Here is a 15,568-nt window from a genome sequence, read left to right as displayed (position 1 = left end):
TATGAAAATAAAGTCATACTCTTCCTTTAGTCAATATTTAAATACAGCTTTACTATGTTTTTCATAAAAGCTTCCCTAGGATGAATCAACTACAGTTGATTTCACGAACCAGAACCTTTTTTCCTGTGAGAATAACCCATGGGAAACCTGTAGATTTTAATAAGGAAGGTAAAAGATAAGGTAAAAGTGGAGGGATGTCTTTAAAAGAGTGCTGTACTTGGTGCACAGCCAAATAGCTCCTCTGACATCCCCAGCTCCTGGATCTCAATTGAACATAATTGAGAAATACTTTCCTTCGGCCTCAAACTGCTCTCAGCCTGAAAGATAATAGTCAAAAACAGGTCTTATAGGTAAAAACCAGTTATTGTACTCTCTCAAATGCTTAGTACAGTGCTCTGCATGCAGTACGCACTCAACAAATGTGGTTAATAAAATAATTGTGGTATTTGTTAAGTGCTTATATGTGTCAGGCACTGTACTAAGTGCAGAGGTAGATACAAGCAAAATCGGTTTGGACACAGCCCCTATCCCACATGGGGCTCACAGTCTAAATCCCCATTTTATAGATGTGGTAACTGAGACGCATAAAAGTTAAGTGACTTGCCCAAGGTCACACTTCAGACAAGTGATGAAGCAAGGATCAGAACCCAGTTCCTTCTGACTCCCGGGCCAATGTTCTATCCACTAGGCCATGCTAGAACAGTGCTTGGCACAATGTAAGCGCTTAACAAATACCACTAATTATTATTATGTCGCTTCTAAATCTTAATGCTGCTACTTAAACCTTAACCAAAGTTTGTTACAATATTAATTGAGCATTTACTATTCGCCACACACTGGGCTAAGTGTTGGATGGATCAGATATAGTGCCTGTCCCACATGAGCTCACAATCTACATGGGGGTAGATGGTAAGAATGGATTGCAATAACAACACGCAAAAGAGTCAACAATGCCTACATGAGTGAAAGAATGGCTCTTGGAAGTGGGAATTCTCAGACTCTCCACTGCTCCATCCTCGTCAATGACATTTACTGAGCACTTACTGTTACATGAGTGAAAGAATGGCTCTTGGAAGTGGGAATTCTCAGACTCTCCACTGCTCCATCCTCGTCAATGACATTTACTGAGCACTTAGTGTGTGAAGAGCACTATATTAAATGCTTGGGAGAGTATAATACCGCAGGCTCGGTTTTCTACCCACTGTGAACATGTAAACAATCCTTAGTTATAAACCATCTCAGCCATCTCTAAAAGTTGTGAAGACTTCAGGTACACGGCATCCAGCTAAGCTAGCTGGCAAATCTGGGCTGCTGTAAACCCTGGAGACAATTTTAGGGGTCTCTGAATCACAAGGGATACATTCCATGCTATCAGTGGTCACCAGAGAGAGGAATAGGAATTGGTAATTGAAGGCAGGGCATGCACTTATTTTTTCATCCAGTACATTTTTTAAAAATCCTGAATATTATTCAATCCTACCTGCATGGGTGATAACAAGAGAAAGTAAGAGTTATTGATCTGTTCAGAAGTATAAGCCTGGAAGAATCGGAGCCAGCCACATCACACTTGCAAAACAAGTAGAGAAGCAGCGTGGCTCAGTGGAAAGAGCCTGGGCTTTGGAGTCCGAGGTCATGGGTTCGAATCCCAGCTCTGCCAGTTGTCAGCTGTGTGACTTTGGGCAAGTTACTTCACTTCTCTGTGCCTCAATTACCTCATCTGTCAAATGGGGATTAAGACTGTGAGCCCCACGTGAGACAACCTGATCACCTTGTAACCTCCCCATTGTTTAGAACAGTGATCTGCACATAGTAAGCGCTTAATAAATGCCATTATATATATACATATATATATATAATATATATATATATATAAGTAGGCAGTGCTGCTTAGTGGAAAGGGGATAGATCAGGGAGACAGGAAACCAAGGCTTAATTTCAGGTCTGACACTTACATACTGTGTGACCTTGGGTAAATTAATCTCTTGGGGTTGTTATTCAATCAATTAATGGTATTTGTTGAGCACTTAATGTTTGCTGAGCCCTGTACCCTCCTCTTCACCCAGCAGGCATTCAATAAATCACATCTATCAACTCTGCTGTATTGTAATAATAATTATGGCATTTGTTAAGCACTTACTATGTGCCGAGCACTGTTCTAAGGTCTGGTTTGGAGAGTACGATACAGGAGAGTTGGGAGACACGATTCCTGAAAAATGGGGATAAGATTTCCACTCTCCCTACTTCTTGGACTGTGAGCCTGGTACAGAACAGGGACTCGGTCTGATTTGATGATCAAGTATCTACCTAGTGTTTGGCATATGGTAAGTACTTAATAAATATTATTATTATTATATTATGTATTTAATTCAAGGTTGCTAAAAATTATTTCTGAATTTGAGAGGGATAGTCAGTAGTTAAAACCTATGAACTTCAGCTCCTAACTTCCTGCTCTGATTCTGCATTACCCAAGGGAGGAACACTCCCAGTTGTGTTTTATCATTATTACCATTATTGTTAATAATAATAATAATAAATAATAACTGTGGCATTTGTTAAGTGCTTACTACGTGCCAGGCATTGTACTAACCTCTGGGGTAGTTACAAGGTTATCGGGTTGGATGCAGTTCTTGTCCCACATAACAGTCTTAAACCCCATTTTCCAGATGAGGTCAATGAGGCCCAGAGAAGTGAAGTGATTTGCCCAAGGACACACAGCAGACCTGTGGTAGAGCTGGGATTAGAACCCAGGTCCTTCTGATTCCCAGGCCCGAGGTCATCTCCTCTTCCGTAATCACTAGAAACTATGGGAGAATACCAACTATAGAAAGGTGACCTCACTAAACAGGCAAAAATGAATACATGAAACTTGTAACCAAAGCTAAAGAAACGTTAATTTTCCCCAAGACTCACTCTCTCCTATCCTCACAAAAAGTCTGATTTTTTGCAAGTTAATGAATGCCAGGATGATCACCTACTGTGTTAACTATTGCCTAATATGGCAAATGATTGGACGAAATTGCCAACAGGGTTTTTTTTTAATGGTATTTGTTAAGCACTTACTATGTGCCAAGTACTCCGGTAGATAAAGCTAATCAGGTTTGACATATCCAACATGGGGCTCGCAGTTTTAATCCCCGTTTTACAGATGTTAACTGAAGCACGGAGAAGTAACGGACTTGCCCAAGGTCACACCCTGGAAACAAACTGTACAGCAGAATTAGAACCCAGATCCTTCTGACTTCCAGGTGTGTGCTCTATCCATTAGGTTAAGTTGCTTCTCTTAGCAATAAGTAGGGGGTTTGTCAATTGCTGTTGGAGCTATTAAAGCTGATAGAGCTGTTTGAATCGAAAGGTTGTAGGCCAATTGATTTCTAAGCTGCTCAAACCAGGGCTACCAATTTCTGTACTTCTACTACCGCAACTTTTTTACCAGTCATTTGACTCCTGCCACTGCCTCTTTGGTTGGATCTCTTCCTCTTTTTTCCTTCTTAGACATTTCTATTGCTCAGTGGGAAAGGGAGAACGGTGGTGGAGGGATGAAAGGAAACTATATCCAGCTTGGTAGATGGTCAGATTCATTCATTCATTCAATCATATTTATTGAGCGCTTACTATGTGCAGAGCACTGTACTAAGTGCTCGGGAAGTACAAGTCGGCAACATGTAGAGACGGTCCCTACCCAACAACGGGTTCACAGTCTAGAAATGGTTTGACTCTTTTTAAAATATATTTTTGACCAATAATTGCATGGGAGTGGCTATCTGACTCGAGTTGTAGTTTAGTGTATCTGTAACCAGATAAGTGTGCGTGAAGTAGTATTTCCTCAGGGAGACTTAAAAAACATAGTTCTGATTTAAGGATGGGCTAAGGAATGGTGTGTTTATGACATTAGGGGTAAACTTCAAAAAACTTGGGCAAATATCCTAAAGTAGTTTTCAAACTTTAGGGATTTACAAAGCATTGAAAACATCTCTCCATATGTTTTTTCTTGTAGTTTTTAAACGTGGACATATTGCAGTTGAAATTTAATGTGTTTATTTTGATGTACTTTTGAACTTCATATTCAATTAAAATAGTATTTTGCAATAACTATTTCACATCATAGAAGAAAGCCAGTTTAAAAACAATTTTAGTTTGGATAAAGGAGTCATTTTCAGTCAAAACTTATAGACTTTGGTTCTTCAGTTTTAAACTTAAGCACAGAAACTAAAGTGTGTTCAAACTGCCATGAGTGTGCCCTACTTCTGTTTGTATTAATTTGAAGCTTTAATTCTAAAGCAGAATCAGTCTACTTTCTAAGATGCAATGAAATGCTTTCAATATGCATACCTGGCAAAAATATACAATAAAATTCCTATCAACTGAGGCCCTATTGTGAATTCAGGGGCTACACCTGGAAAAATAACCGTTAGATGTTAAGAAATACCCATCCAGAATCAACATATCTAAACTTCAGAAGGTGTACATTGTCAGGATGGAGAGAGAACTAAATACTTGGTATTTATTGTCCTGAGAGCTCCAAGTGTTCCACGTATATTGAAATATGTTCTCCCAATCATTGGCAACACCAAAATGAGAGCTCATATCTCCTGAAACTAAATTCAGGGTTTCTCGCCTTAAGGCAAACTTACTGAAGTGTCGACAGGTTAAGAAGTGTTGATTTAAAAAATAATCTATGCTGTGGGTTAGGGAGCATTTAGATTAGAGGAATAGTTTCAGCCCTTGGGAGAGAATTTTTGTTTGTTTCGTTACTTCCCTGGTTTATATAATTTTTCTCATTTTCATGGCCCTTGAGCTGTACCACTGAGCTCTGTTACCTCTAAATGTTTTTTTAGAGATTGCTTTTGATTTGGAACCTTAGCTAAGGCAGTCAAGAAAATACAGCTACAAATAGAATGTAGAAGGAAATTGAGGGAAATGAAACCAAGCAGTCAAGTTATTCAGAGAATGTAAAAGAAAACTGCCTAGGCAAGAGATTTTCAGGCTATTATGAAAATTAGATTGAAGGAATGTAAAGGTTTGATCATGTTAACTGTTCTAAATTTATATGATACCCACTACATGCTATGAAAATAATGAATCAGCTATAAGACCATTAGGATGGCTAAAATTTCTGGTGTGTGTTAAGGTCCCAAGTATTCTTCAGACTGGAGACAAAAGTAAATGCTTATCATCTATATGTAGACATAAGTAAATACGTATCTATATGTAGACATTAGATGAATGGAATCAGCTCTTCCCTGTGACTGTTTTTGAATGCTGGGATGGAGGGGTGCTGAAGGTAAGAAGTCAGTGCTCTTTTTAAAGACAAAGTCCATGGCCTCAGTGCCACTCTGGCTCTGCATTGTATCAATCAGTCAATGGTATCTGAGCACTTACTGTGTGTAGAGCAAGGTACTAAGGGCTTGGAAGACAGTAAAATGGAGTTAGTAGACACATTCCCTTCCCACAAAGAGCGTAAAGTCTATAAAAGGAGATGGGCATTAATATAAATATATTATGGATGCATATATAAGTACTGTGAGGTCAAGTGAATAAATCAATCAGTCAATCAATCGTATTTATTGAGCACTTACTGTGTGCAGAGCACTGTACCAAGCTCTTGGGAAGTACAAGTTGGCAACATATAGAGACAGTCCCTACCCAACAGTGGGCTCACAGTCTAGAAGGGAGAGACAGAGAACAAAACCAAACATATTAACAAAATAAAATAAATAGAATAGATATGTACAAGTAAAATAAATAGAGTAATAAATATGTACAAACATATATACATATATACAGGTGCTGTGGGGAAGGGAAGGAGGTAAGACGGGGGGTGGAGAGGGGTTCGAGGGGGAGAGGAAGGAGGCGGCTCAGTCTGGGAAGGCCTCCTGGAGGAGGTGAGCTCTCAGTAGGGCCTTGAAGGGAGGAAGAGAGCTAGCTCGGTGGATGGGCAGAGAAAGGGCATTCCAGACCAGGGGGATGATGTGGGCTGGGGGTCGACGGCGGGACAGGCGAGAACGAGGCATGGTGAGGAGATTAGCATCAGAGGAGCAGAGGGTGCGGGCTGGGCTGTTGAAGGAGAGAAGAGAGGTGAGGTAGGAGGGGGCGAGGTAATGGACAGCCTTGAAGCCGAGGGTGAGGAGTTTCTGCCTGATGCGCAGATTGATTGGTAGCCACTGGATATTTTTGAGGAGGGGAGTAACATGCCCAGAGCGTTTCTGGACAAAGACAATCTGGGCAGCAGCATGAAGTATGGATTGAAGTGGGGAGAGACATGAGGATGGGAGATCAGAGAGAGGCTGATGCTCTCTCTCTGATCACCGCTCACTCTCCACTGGTTCCTTCCCCTCTGCCTTCAAACATGCCCATGTCTCTCCCATCCTAAAAAAACCCTCTCTTGACCCCACCTCACCTTCTAGTTATCGTCCCATATCCCTCCTACCATTCCTGTCCAAACTCCTTGAACGAGTTGTCTACACGCGCTGCCTAGAATTCCTCAACAACAACTCTCTCCTCGACCCCCTCCAGTCTGGCTTCCGTCCCCTTCATTCCACGGAAACTGCGCTCTCAAAGGTCACCAATGACCTCCTGCTTGCCAAATCCAACGGCTCATACTCTGTCCTAATCCTCCTCGACCTCTCAGCAGCCTTCGACACTGTGGCCCACCCCCTTCTTCTCAACACGCTATCCGACCTTGGCTTCACAGACTCCGTCCTCTCCTGGTTCTCCTCTTATCTCTCCGGTCGTTCTTTCTCAGTCTCTTTTGCAGGCTCCTCCTCCCCCTCCCATCCTCTTACTGTGGGCGTTCCCCAAGGTTCAGTGCTTGGTCCCCTTCTGTTCTCAATCTACACTCACTCCCTTGGTGACCTCATTCGCTCCCACGGCTTCAACTATCATCTCTACGCTGATGACACCCAGATCTACATCTCTGCCCCTGCTCTCTCCCCCTCCCTCCAGGCTCGCATCTCCTCCTGCCTTCAGGACATCTCCATCTGGATGTCCGCCCGCCACCTAAAGCTCAACATGTCGAAGACTGAGCTCCTTGTCTTCCCTCCCAAACCTTGTCCTCTCCCTGACTTTCCCATCTCTGTTGACGGCACTACCATCCTTCCCGTCTCACAAGCCCGCAACCTTGGTGTCATCCTCGACTCCGCTCTCTCATTCACCCCTCACATCCAAGCCGTCACCAAAACCTGCCGGTCTCAGCTCCGCAACATTGCCAAGATCCGCCCTTTCCTCTCCATCCAAACCGCTACCCTGCTAATTCAAGCTCTCATCCTATCCCGTCTGGACTACTGCACTAGCCTTCTCTCTGATCTCCCATCCTCCTGTCTCTCTCCACTTCAATCCATACTTCATGCTGCTGCCCGGATTATCTTTGATCAGAAACGCTCTGGACATATTACTCCCCTCCTCAAAAACCTCCAATGGCTACCGATCAATCTGCGCATCAGGCAGAAACTCCTCACCCTGGGCTTCAAGGCTGTCCATCACCTCGCCCCCTCCTACCTCACCTCCCTTCTCTCCTTCTACTGCCCAGCCCGCACCCTCCGCTCCTCCACCACTAATCTCCTCACTGTACCTCGCTCTCGCCTGTCCCGCCATCGACCCCCGGCCCACGTCATCCCCGGGCCTGGAATGCCCTCCCTCTGCCCATCCGCCAAGCTAGCTCTCTTCCTCCCTTCAAGGCCCTGCTGAGAGCTCACCTCCTCCAGGAGGCCTTCCCAGACTGAGCCCCTTCTTTCCTCTCCCCCTCGTCCCCCTCTCCATCCCCCCGTCTTACCTCCTTCCCTTCCCCACAGCACCTGTATATATGTATATATGGTTGTACATATTTATTACTCTATTTATTTATTTATTTATTTATTTTACTTGTACATTTCTATCCTACTTATTTTATTTTGTTGGTATGTTTGGTTCTGTTCTCTGTCTCCCCCTTTTAGACTGTGAGCCCACTGTTGGGTAGGGACTGTCTCTATGTGATGCCAATTTGTACTTCCCAAGCACTTAGTACAGTGCTCTGCACATAGTAAGCGCTCAATAAATACGATTGATTGATTGATTGATTGATTGATGCAGTAGTCCAGACGGGATAGGATGAGAGCTTGAACGAGCAGGGTAGCAGTTTGGATGGAGAGGAAAGAGAGATTCTTGGCACTGTTGCGGAGCTGAGACCGGCAGGTTTTGTTGACGGCTTGGATGTGAGGGGTGAATGAGAGAGCAGAGTCGAGGATGACACCAAGGTTGCGGGCTTGTGAGACGGGAAGAATGGTAGTGCTGTCAACAGTGATGGGAAAGTCAGGGAGAGGGCAGGGTTTGGGAGGGAAGAGAAGAAGTTCAGTCTTGCACATGTTGAGTTTTAGGTGGCAGGCAGACATCCAGATGGAGATGTCCTGAAGGCAGGAGGAGATGCGAGCCTGGAGGGAGGGGGAGAGAGCAGGGGCAGAGATGTAGATTTGGGTGTCATCAGCGTAGAGATGATAGTCGAAGCCGTGGGAGCGAATGAGGTCACAAAGGGAGTGAGTGTAGATCGAGAACAGAAGGGGACCAAGAACTGAACCTTGGGGAACCCCCACAGTAAGGGAATGGGAGGGGGAGGAGGAGCCTGCAAAAGAGACTGAGAATGAACGACCGGAGAGATAAGAGGAGAACCAGGAGAGGACAGAGTCTGTTAAGCCAAGGTCGGATAGCGTGTTGAGGAGAAGGGGGTGGTCCACAGTGTCGAAGGCAGTTGAGAGGTTGAGGAGGATTAGGATAGAGTCTGAGCCATTGGCTTTGGCAAGCAGGAGGTCATTGGTGACCTTTGAGAGGGCAGTTTCCGTGGAATGTAGGAGACAGAAGCCAGACTGGAGGGGGTCGAGAAGAGAGTTGGTGTTGAGGAATTCGAGGCAGAGCCTGTAGACAACTCGTTCAAGGAGTTTGGAAAGGAATGGTAGGAGGGAGATGGGGCGATAACTAGAAGGTGAGGTGGGGTCAAGAGAGGGTTTTTTTAGGATGGGAGAGACATGGGCATGTTTGAAGGCAGAGGGGAAGGAACCAGTAGAGAGTGAGCAGTTGAAGATGGAAGTTAAGGAGGGGAGAAGGGACGGAGTGAGAGATTTCATGAGATGAGAGGGAATGGGGTCAGAAGCACAGGTGGCCGGAGTAGCACTTGAGAGGAGGGAGGAGAGCTCCTCTGAGGATACTGCTGGGAAGGATGGGAGAGTAGCAGAGAGTGTTGAGAGCCGGGGGGTTGGAGAAGGGGTTGGGGGGGAGTGACTTTGGGGAGGTCAGACCTGATGGATTTAATTTTATTAATGAAGTAGGAGGCCAGATCGTTGGGGGTGAGGGAAGGAGGAGGGCGAGGAACCGGGGGCCTGAGAAGGGAGTTGAATGTACAGAAGAGCTGACGGGGACGATGGGCATGGGTATCAATAAGGGAGGAGAATGGTACAGATCCAAGTGCAGAGATGACACAGAGGGGAGAGGGAGGCAGGGAAAAGAGTCTTAGTCAGGTAAGGCCCCTTGGAGAAGATGTGATCTTAATAAGGCTTTAAAGGTAGTGGTCTGGTGTTTATGAAGGGAGAGGGGAGTTCCAGGAAAGAGGGAGGACACGGGAAAAGGGTTGGTTGGTGGTGAGATAGACAAAAGTAGTGGTGGTGAGAATAGGTTGGTGTTAGAGAAGCCAAGTGTGCAGGCTGGGTTGTAGTGGAAAATCAGTGAGGTAAGGTAAGAGGGGGCCAAGCTGACTGAGTGCTTTATAGCCAAAAGTAAGGCTACAGAGCACACAGTAAGTGTTCAATAAGTACAATTGATGGATTGATAAGGTCAGTGAGGAGGGTGATCAAGGAGTTAAACGTGGATAAAACAAGTACCGTGGTGGTGGTGGACATTTTGGTTGGATGTCGCATTTCCTTTTGCCTACAGGATATCTCCACAATAGAGATCTTGCTGGCACTTAAAGGTCAACATGTCCCAAACTGGACTTCTCATCTTTCCTTCCAAATAGGCTCTTCCACCTAACTTTCTCACTGCTGTGGACAGCACTATCAACTACCCCATCCCTATGGCTTGTAACCTTAGTATTATCCATGCCTCTAACCTCTCTTTCAACCCCTATATTGAGTTTTTCCACCAAATCCTGTTGCTTACCTCCACATCATTTCCGGAGTCTGTCCCTTCCTCTCTATGCCAACTGCCACCCCGCTGTTCCAGACACTTGTCATATTCCCAACTCAACCACCGATTGCATTGGCCTCTTTGCTGAACCTCCCTACCTCCAGTCTCTCCTCCCGCCAAGTCATAGTTCACTCTGCTTCTTGGATTTCTCCATCATCTCTCCACATTCCTCAAACACCACCAATTCCTTCATGCATCAGACAGATACCCTTGACTACCAGCTTTCTGACACTCATTCAGCTCTCCCCACTCTTCACCCTTGTTCTTCTTTCCCACTATACCCTGTTTTGCAAACGTCAGCCTACTCTCTGTGCCTCATTCTCCTCTCTCGCACCACTGATCTCTTGCTCACACCCTCCCTTCTGCCTGGAATGGCCTGCCTCCACATATGGCAAACCACTGTTCTCCCCATCTTCAAAGACCTTACATCTCCTCCAGGAGGCTTTCCTGCTGAATTTCTCTCTTCTCCCCACCCTATTCCCCCCCAACTAACACTTCAGCCCTTTCATGTCACCTAAGCAGATAGTTTCTCAACCAAGAAACTAGAGGCAGGGAGATCAGTAAGGACACTGATGCAGTAATCCAACCATGATAAGGCCAGGGGAGAAGCTCTTCCAGTGAGAATTCAAGAATTCAACCTATCTGAAAAACTAGTAAGAATGAGGGGGCAAAATATGTTTTTCAACTTGAAAGCTACATGGAATGGTCTTTTCTTTCTGCCACACTATTTACACTTACCCTCTGTTGAGCCTGATTGACTGATATTTTGAAATATTGTTTTAGTGTTCTCTGCTTTTATAAATTGTAATCCACACCAGGGGTTAGAATTAGTTGAGAATGCAAGGATTAGTCTTGAAATTATAGGTGCTCACCTTGCTCTTCCATTCCCTTGCCTGCCTCATTCATCCATTACACAATACTGGTATTACGGCTATAGAACTGAACCTCCAGTACACTTCAGTTCTTAATTTCTGCTCATCCTTGTCAGATAAAAATGGTAAGCTAGTCCTTTGGTCTTTTAAACGTCATTGCTGTGTATTATTGCCTATGACCTAAGAGCATAAATTGATGTAGACCCAACGTCTTTTCCCTCCCTTTCTGAAAAGCCAATGATATCATTAGTTCTAGTTCAATGGGCATGTCACCCCCCCTTCCCTCTCAATGCGAAGAAAAACAACTCAAGCAAGCCAATTAAGAGATGTCTAAAACAACTCACGCAAGCCAATTAAGAGATGTCTACAGATTTTCAAACACCTGGGTCATTATGAAGGTGGAAAGCATTTCTGCCAAATTCATAGCATAACCGGAGGTTCCCGAGGGCATTTTGGTAGAAAATTCAGTAGGTAAATTTTTGCAGTACCCACTGGGGGGAATTTCAAAAGGAAATCTAAAACGTCTTCAATACGCATGAAGATCTTTCCTTGGAAGCGGTTATCCCTCTTCTTTGAGCCTGAAAATATATCTCCCTTTCCAAATGCTTCATTTATTTTCGCTCAGACAGCTCCCACGTGGGGCCAATTGAGCCTGCCTGTGATTGTCAGTCCCTTTCACCACCTGAGCAGAGCCCACTTTCCTACCCTGGTGTCTCTCTCTCTCTGTCCTGGATTGAGGACAGTTCTCGAGTAGCGGGGTCTCCTTTTGTTCGGGATTCTTGTGCAGCTCAGAAGGAACATGGAGGGAGGAAAGTGAAGTGGGGGAAAAAATGTAACCGAGAGGAATGTTTCTTCCCCTCTCCCTCCCCGTGGCGGGGGAGAACTAGCAAGGGGGAGGAGGGGGGAAAGAAAAAAGAACCAACCCAAAACCCGGCGAAGTCCCCAAGAGGTCGCTGGTGGTGTAGTAACCCAGACGAGCTCGAAAGAAGTGATCGAGAGAGACAGAGAGAGGGAGAGGGGGGGCCAAAGAAGAGAAAAACACCAGCAAACTTTCTTCCTAGTTGCCGATCTCTCCTCCCGCCCGGGTAATGTGACACCAGGGCGAGATTCGCAGGCACAAGCCCGAGAGGGGGAAATAGAGACGGGGGGGGAGGAGGAGGAGGAAGGGAGAGGAGGAGGAAAGGAGAAGGAGGAGGAAGGGAGAGGAGAAGGAGGAAGGGAGAGGAGAAGGAGGAAGGGAGAGGAGGAGAAGGAAGGGAGAGGAGAAAGAGGAAGGGAGAGGAGGAGTAGGAAGGGATAGGAGAAGGAGGAAGGGAGAGAAGGAGGAAGGGAGAGGAGGAGGAGAAGGAAGGGAGAGGAGAAAGAGGAAGGGAGAGGAGGAGTAGGAAGGGATAGGAGAAGGAGGAAGGGAGAGAAGGAGGAAGGGAGAGGAGGAGGAGAAGGAAGGAAAGGGAAAGGAGGAGAGGAGGAGGAGAAGGAGAAAGAGGAGGAGGAGAAGAGAGAGGAGGAGAAGAAGGAGGACGGGAGAGGAGGAGAAGAAGGAGGAAGGGAGAGGAGGAGGAGAAGGAGGAAGGGCGAGGAGGAGAAGGAGGAAGGGAGAGGAGGAGAAGAAGGAGGAAGGGAGAGGAGAAGGAGGAGGAGGAGAGTGAAAGGGGAGGAGGAGAGGAAGAGAGGGAAAGGGGAGGAGGAGAGGAAGAGAGGGAAAGGGGAGGAGGAGAGGGAAAGGGGAGGAGGAGAGGAGGAGGAAAGGAAAGGAGGAGGAGGAGAAGGAGGAGGAAAACCCCTGTCAAGGAGGTGGAGCGAGGGGGATGGTGTCTGTCCGGTAGCTTTTCCGAGAAGCCCGAACGGGGCCCCGGAGGCAAGGTGAGGGAGAGCGGGGGAGCGGGGGACCCCGCCGGGAGGGAGGGAGAGAGGGAGGGAGAGAGGCCGGAGCGGAGCGGAGGGTGGCTCGGGGCTGGGCACCGGGGCGAGTCCGGGACGGCCACCCCGCCCTCCCCCTGCTTCCCAGCCCGGGACTCCCTCCCTGCCGTCGGCCCTCCTCCTCCCTCTCCTCCTCCTCCCCCTCCTCCTCGTTGGGGAGGGAGAGGCAGCGGTCCGGAGAGGGAGAGCCAGGATGGGCCGGAAAGTGTCCTGAGCCCCCGGACCGGACCGGCTCCCCTCCGGCGCCCCTTGTCTGGCCGCGGGCGAATGGGCCACCTCCCCCTGGGCGGGCCGGGCCCAGGGAGCCGGGGGCGATGAAGAAGCAGAAGCAGGGCGAGGGCAGGCGGGACTCCCGGGTCCAGGGGTGGAGCCCGCTCCCCGCCCTGCGCTGCTCCCTGCGGGACTACGGCTTCTGCCTGGGCACCCTGCTCCTCTTCTGCCTGGGGTCCCTCTTCTACCAGCTCAACGGAGGACCCCCGAGCTTCCTGCTGGACCTGAGACCCTATCTGGGTAAGGAGGCCGGGGCGGGGGGGAGGACAGCATCCCCGCGCCGTGTGACCTTGCCCCCTTCACTTCCATCCAGTCTCTCAATCGTCTTGATTGAGCGCTCACTGCGCGCGGATCATTGGACCAAAGCGCTTGGGAAGGCCAAGTTGGCACCGTGTAGAGGCGGTCCCTACCCAACAGCGGGCTCACAGTCTAGAAGGGGGAGACAACAAAACATATTAATAAAGTAAATAGAATAGTATTCATTCATTCAATCGTATTTATTGAGCGCTTACTGTGCGCGGACCACTGTACCAAAGCGCTTGGGAAGTTCAAGTTGGCACCGTGCAGAGATGGTCCCTACCCAACTGCGGGCTCACAGTTTAGAAGGGGGAGACAGACAACAAAACAAAACATATTGATAAAATAAATAGAATAGTATTTATTCATTCAATCGTCTTTATTGAGCGCTTACTGTGTGCAGACCACTGTACCAAAGCGCTTGGGAAGTCCAAGTTGGCACCGTGTAGAGATGGTCCCTACCCAACAGCGGGCTCACAGTCTAGAAGGGGGAGACAGACCACAAAGCAAAATATATTGATAAAATCAATAGAATAGTATTCATTCATTCAATCGTATTTATTGAGCGCTTACTGTGCGCGGAGCACTGTACCAAAGCTCTTGGGAAGTCCAAGTTGGCACCATGTAGAGACAGTCCCTACCCAACAGCGGGCTCGCAGTCTAGAAGGGGGAGACAGAGAACAAAACAAAACATATTATTTTCATTCATTCAATCAATCGTATTTGTTGAGCGCTTACTGTGTGCAAAGCACTGTACCAAGCACTTGGGAAGTCCAAGTTGGCACCATGTAGAAACGGTCCCAACCAACAGCGGGCTTACAGTCTAGAAGGCGGAGACAGACAACAAAACATATTAACACAATAGAATAAATAGAATAGGATTCATTCATTCAATCGTATTTATTGAGCGCTTACTGTGTGCAGAGCACTGTACTAAGTGCTTGCGAAGTCCAACTTGGCAACTTATAGAGGCGGTCCCTACCCAACAGTGGGCTCACAGTCTAGAAATGTTTTGAGCACTTACTGTGTGCAGAGCACTGTACCAAAGTACCTGGGAAGTCCAAGTTGGCACTGTGTAGAAACGGTCCCTACCCAACAGCGGGCTCACGGTCTAGAAGAGGGAGACAACAAAACAAAACATATTAATAAAATAAATAGAATAGTATTTATTCATTCAATAGTATTTATTGAGCGCTTAGTGTGAGCGGACCACTGTACGAAAGCGCTTGGGAAGGCCAAGTTGGCACCGTGCAGAGATGGTCCCTACCCAACAGCAGGCTCACAGTCTAGAAGGGGGAGACAGATAACAAAACATATTATATTCATTCATTCGATCGTATTTATTGAGCGCTTACTGTGTGCAGAGCACTGTACTAAGCGCTTGCGAAGTCCAACTTGGCAACATATACAGACGGTCCCTACCGAACAGTGGGCTCACAGTCTAGAAATGTATTGAGCGCTTACTGTGTGCAGAGCACTGTACCAAAGCGTTTGGGAAGTCCAAGTTGGCACCGTGTAGAGACGGTCCCTACCCAACAGCGGACTCACAGTCTAGAAGGGGGAGACAGACAACAAAACAAAACCTAATCACAAAATAAAATAGAATAGGATTCATTCATTCAATCGTATTTATTGAGCTCTTACTGTGCACGGAGCACTGTACCAAGCGCTTGGCACAGTTGGCACCATGTAGAGACGGCCCTTACCCTACAGCGGGCTCACAGTCTAGAAGGGGGAGACAGGCAACAAAACAAAGCATATTAACAAAATAAAATAAATAAAATAGTAAATATGTACAAGGAAAACAGAGTAATAAATCTGTACAAACATATATACAGGTGCCGTGGGGAGGGGAAGGAGGTAGGGTGGGGAAGTGGGGAGGAGAAGAGGAAGGAGGGGGCTCAGTCTGGGAAGGCCTCCTGGAGGAGGTGAACTCTCAGTAGGGCTTTGAAGGGATGAAGAGAGCTAGCTTGGCAGATGTGCGGAGAGTGGGCATTCCAGGCCAGGGAGAGGACGTGGGCCGGGGGTCGACAGGGCCGGTGGTTCACTTCTCTGGGCTCTAATCC

General features: G+C 47.0%; 1 protein-coding gene across 1 annotated transcript in view; it reads left to right on the top strand.

Moving 5' to 3' along the window:
• Positions 1 to 13,159: 13,159 nt before the first annotated feature.
• UST (uronyl 2-sulfotransferase) overlaps positions 13,160 to 15,568 on the top strand; it is a 337,771-nt gene continuing 335,362 nt past the window's right edge. The window contains exon 1 of the mRNA XM_038741362.1: positions 13,160 to 13,445. Within this exon, the coding sequence (XP_038597290.1) occupies positions 13,250 to 13,445 (196 nt within the window). The 5' untranslated portion in view covers positions 13,160 to 13,249. The remainder of the gene's footprint in view (positions 13,446 to 15,568) is intronic.

This window comes from Tachyglossus aculeatus, chromosome 2 (assembly GCF_015852505.1).
Source record: "Tachyglossus aculeatus isolate mTacAcu1 chromosome 2, mTacAcu1.pri, whole genome shotgun sequence".
Taxonomy (NCBI): domain Eukaryota; kingdom Metazoa; phylum Chordata; class Mammalia; order Monotremata; family Tachyglossidae; genus Tachyglossus; species Tachyglossus aculeatus.
This window is presented reverse-complemented; position numbering and strand designations above follow the sequence as displayed.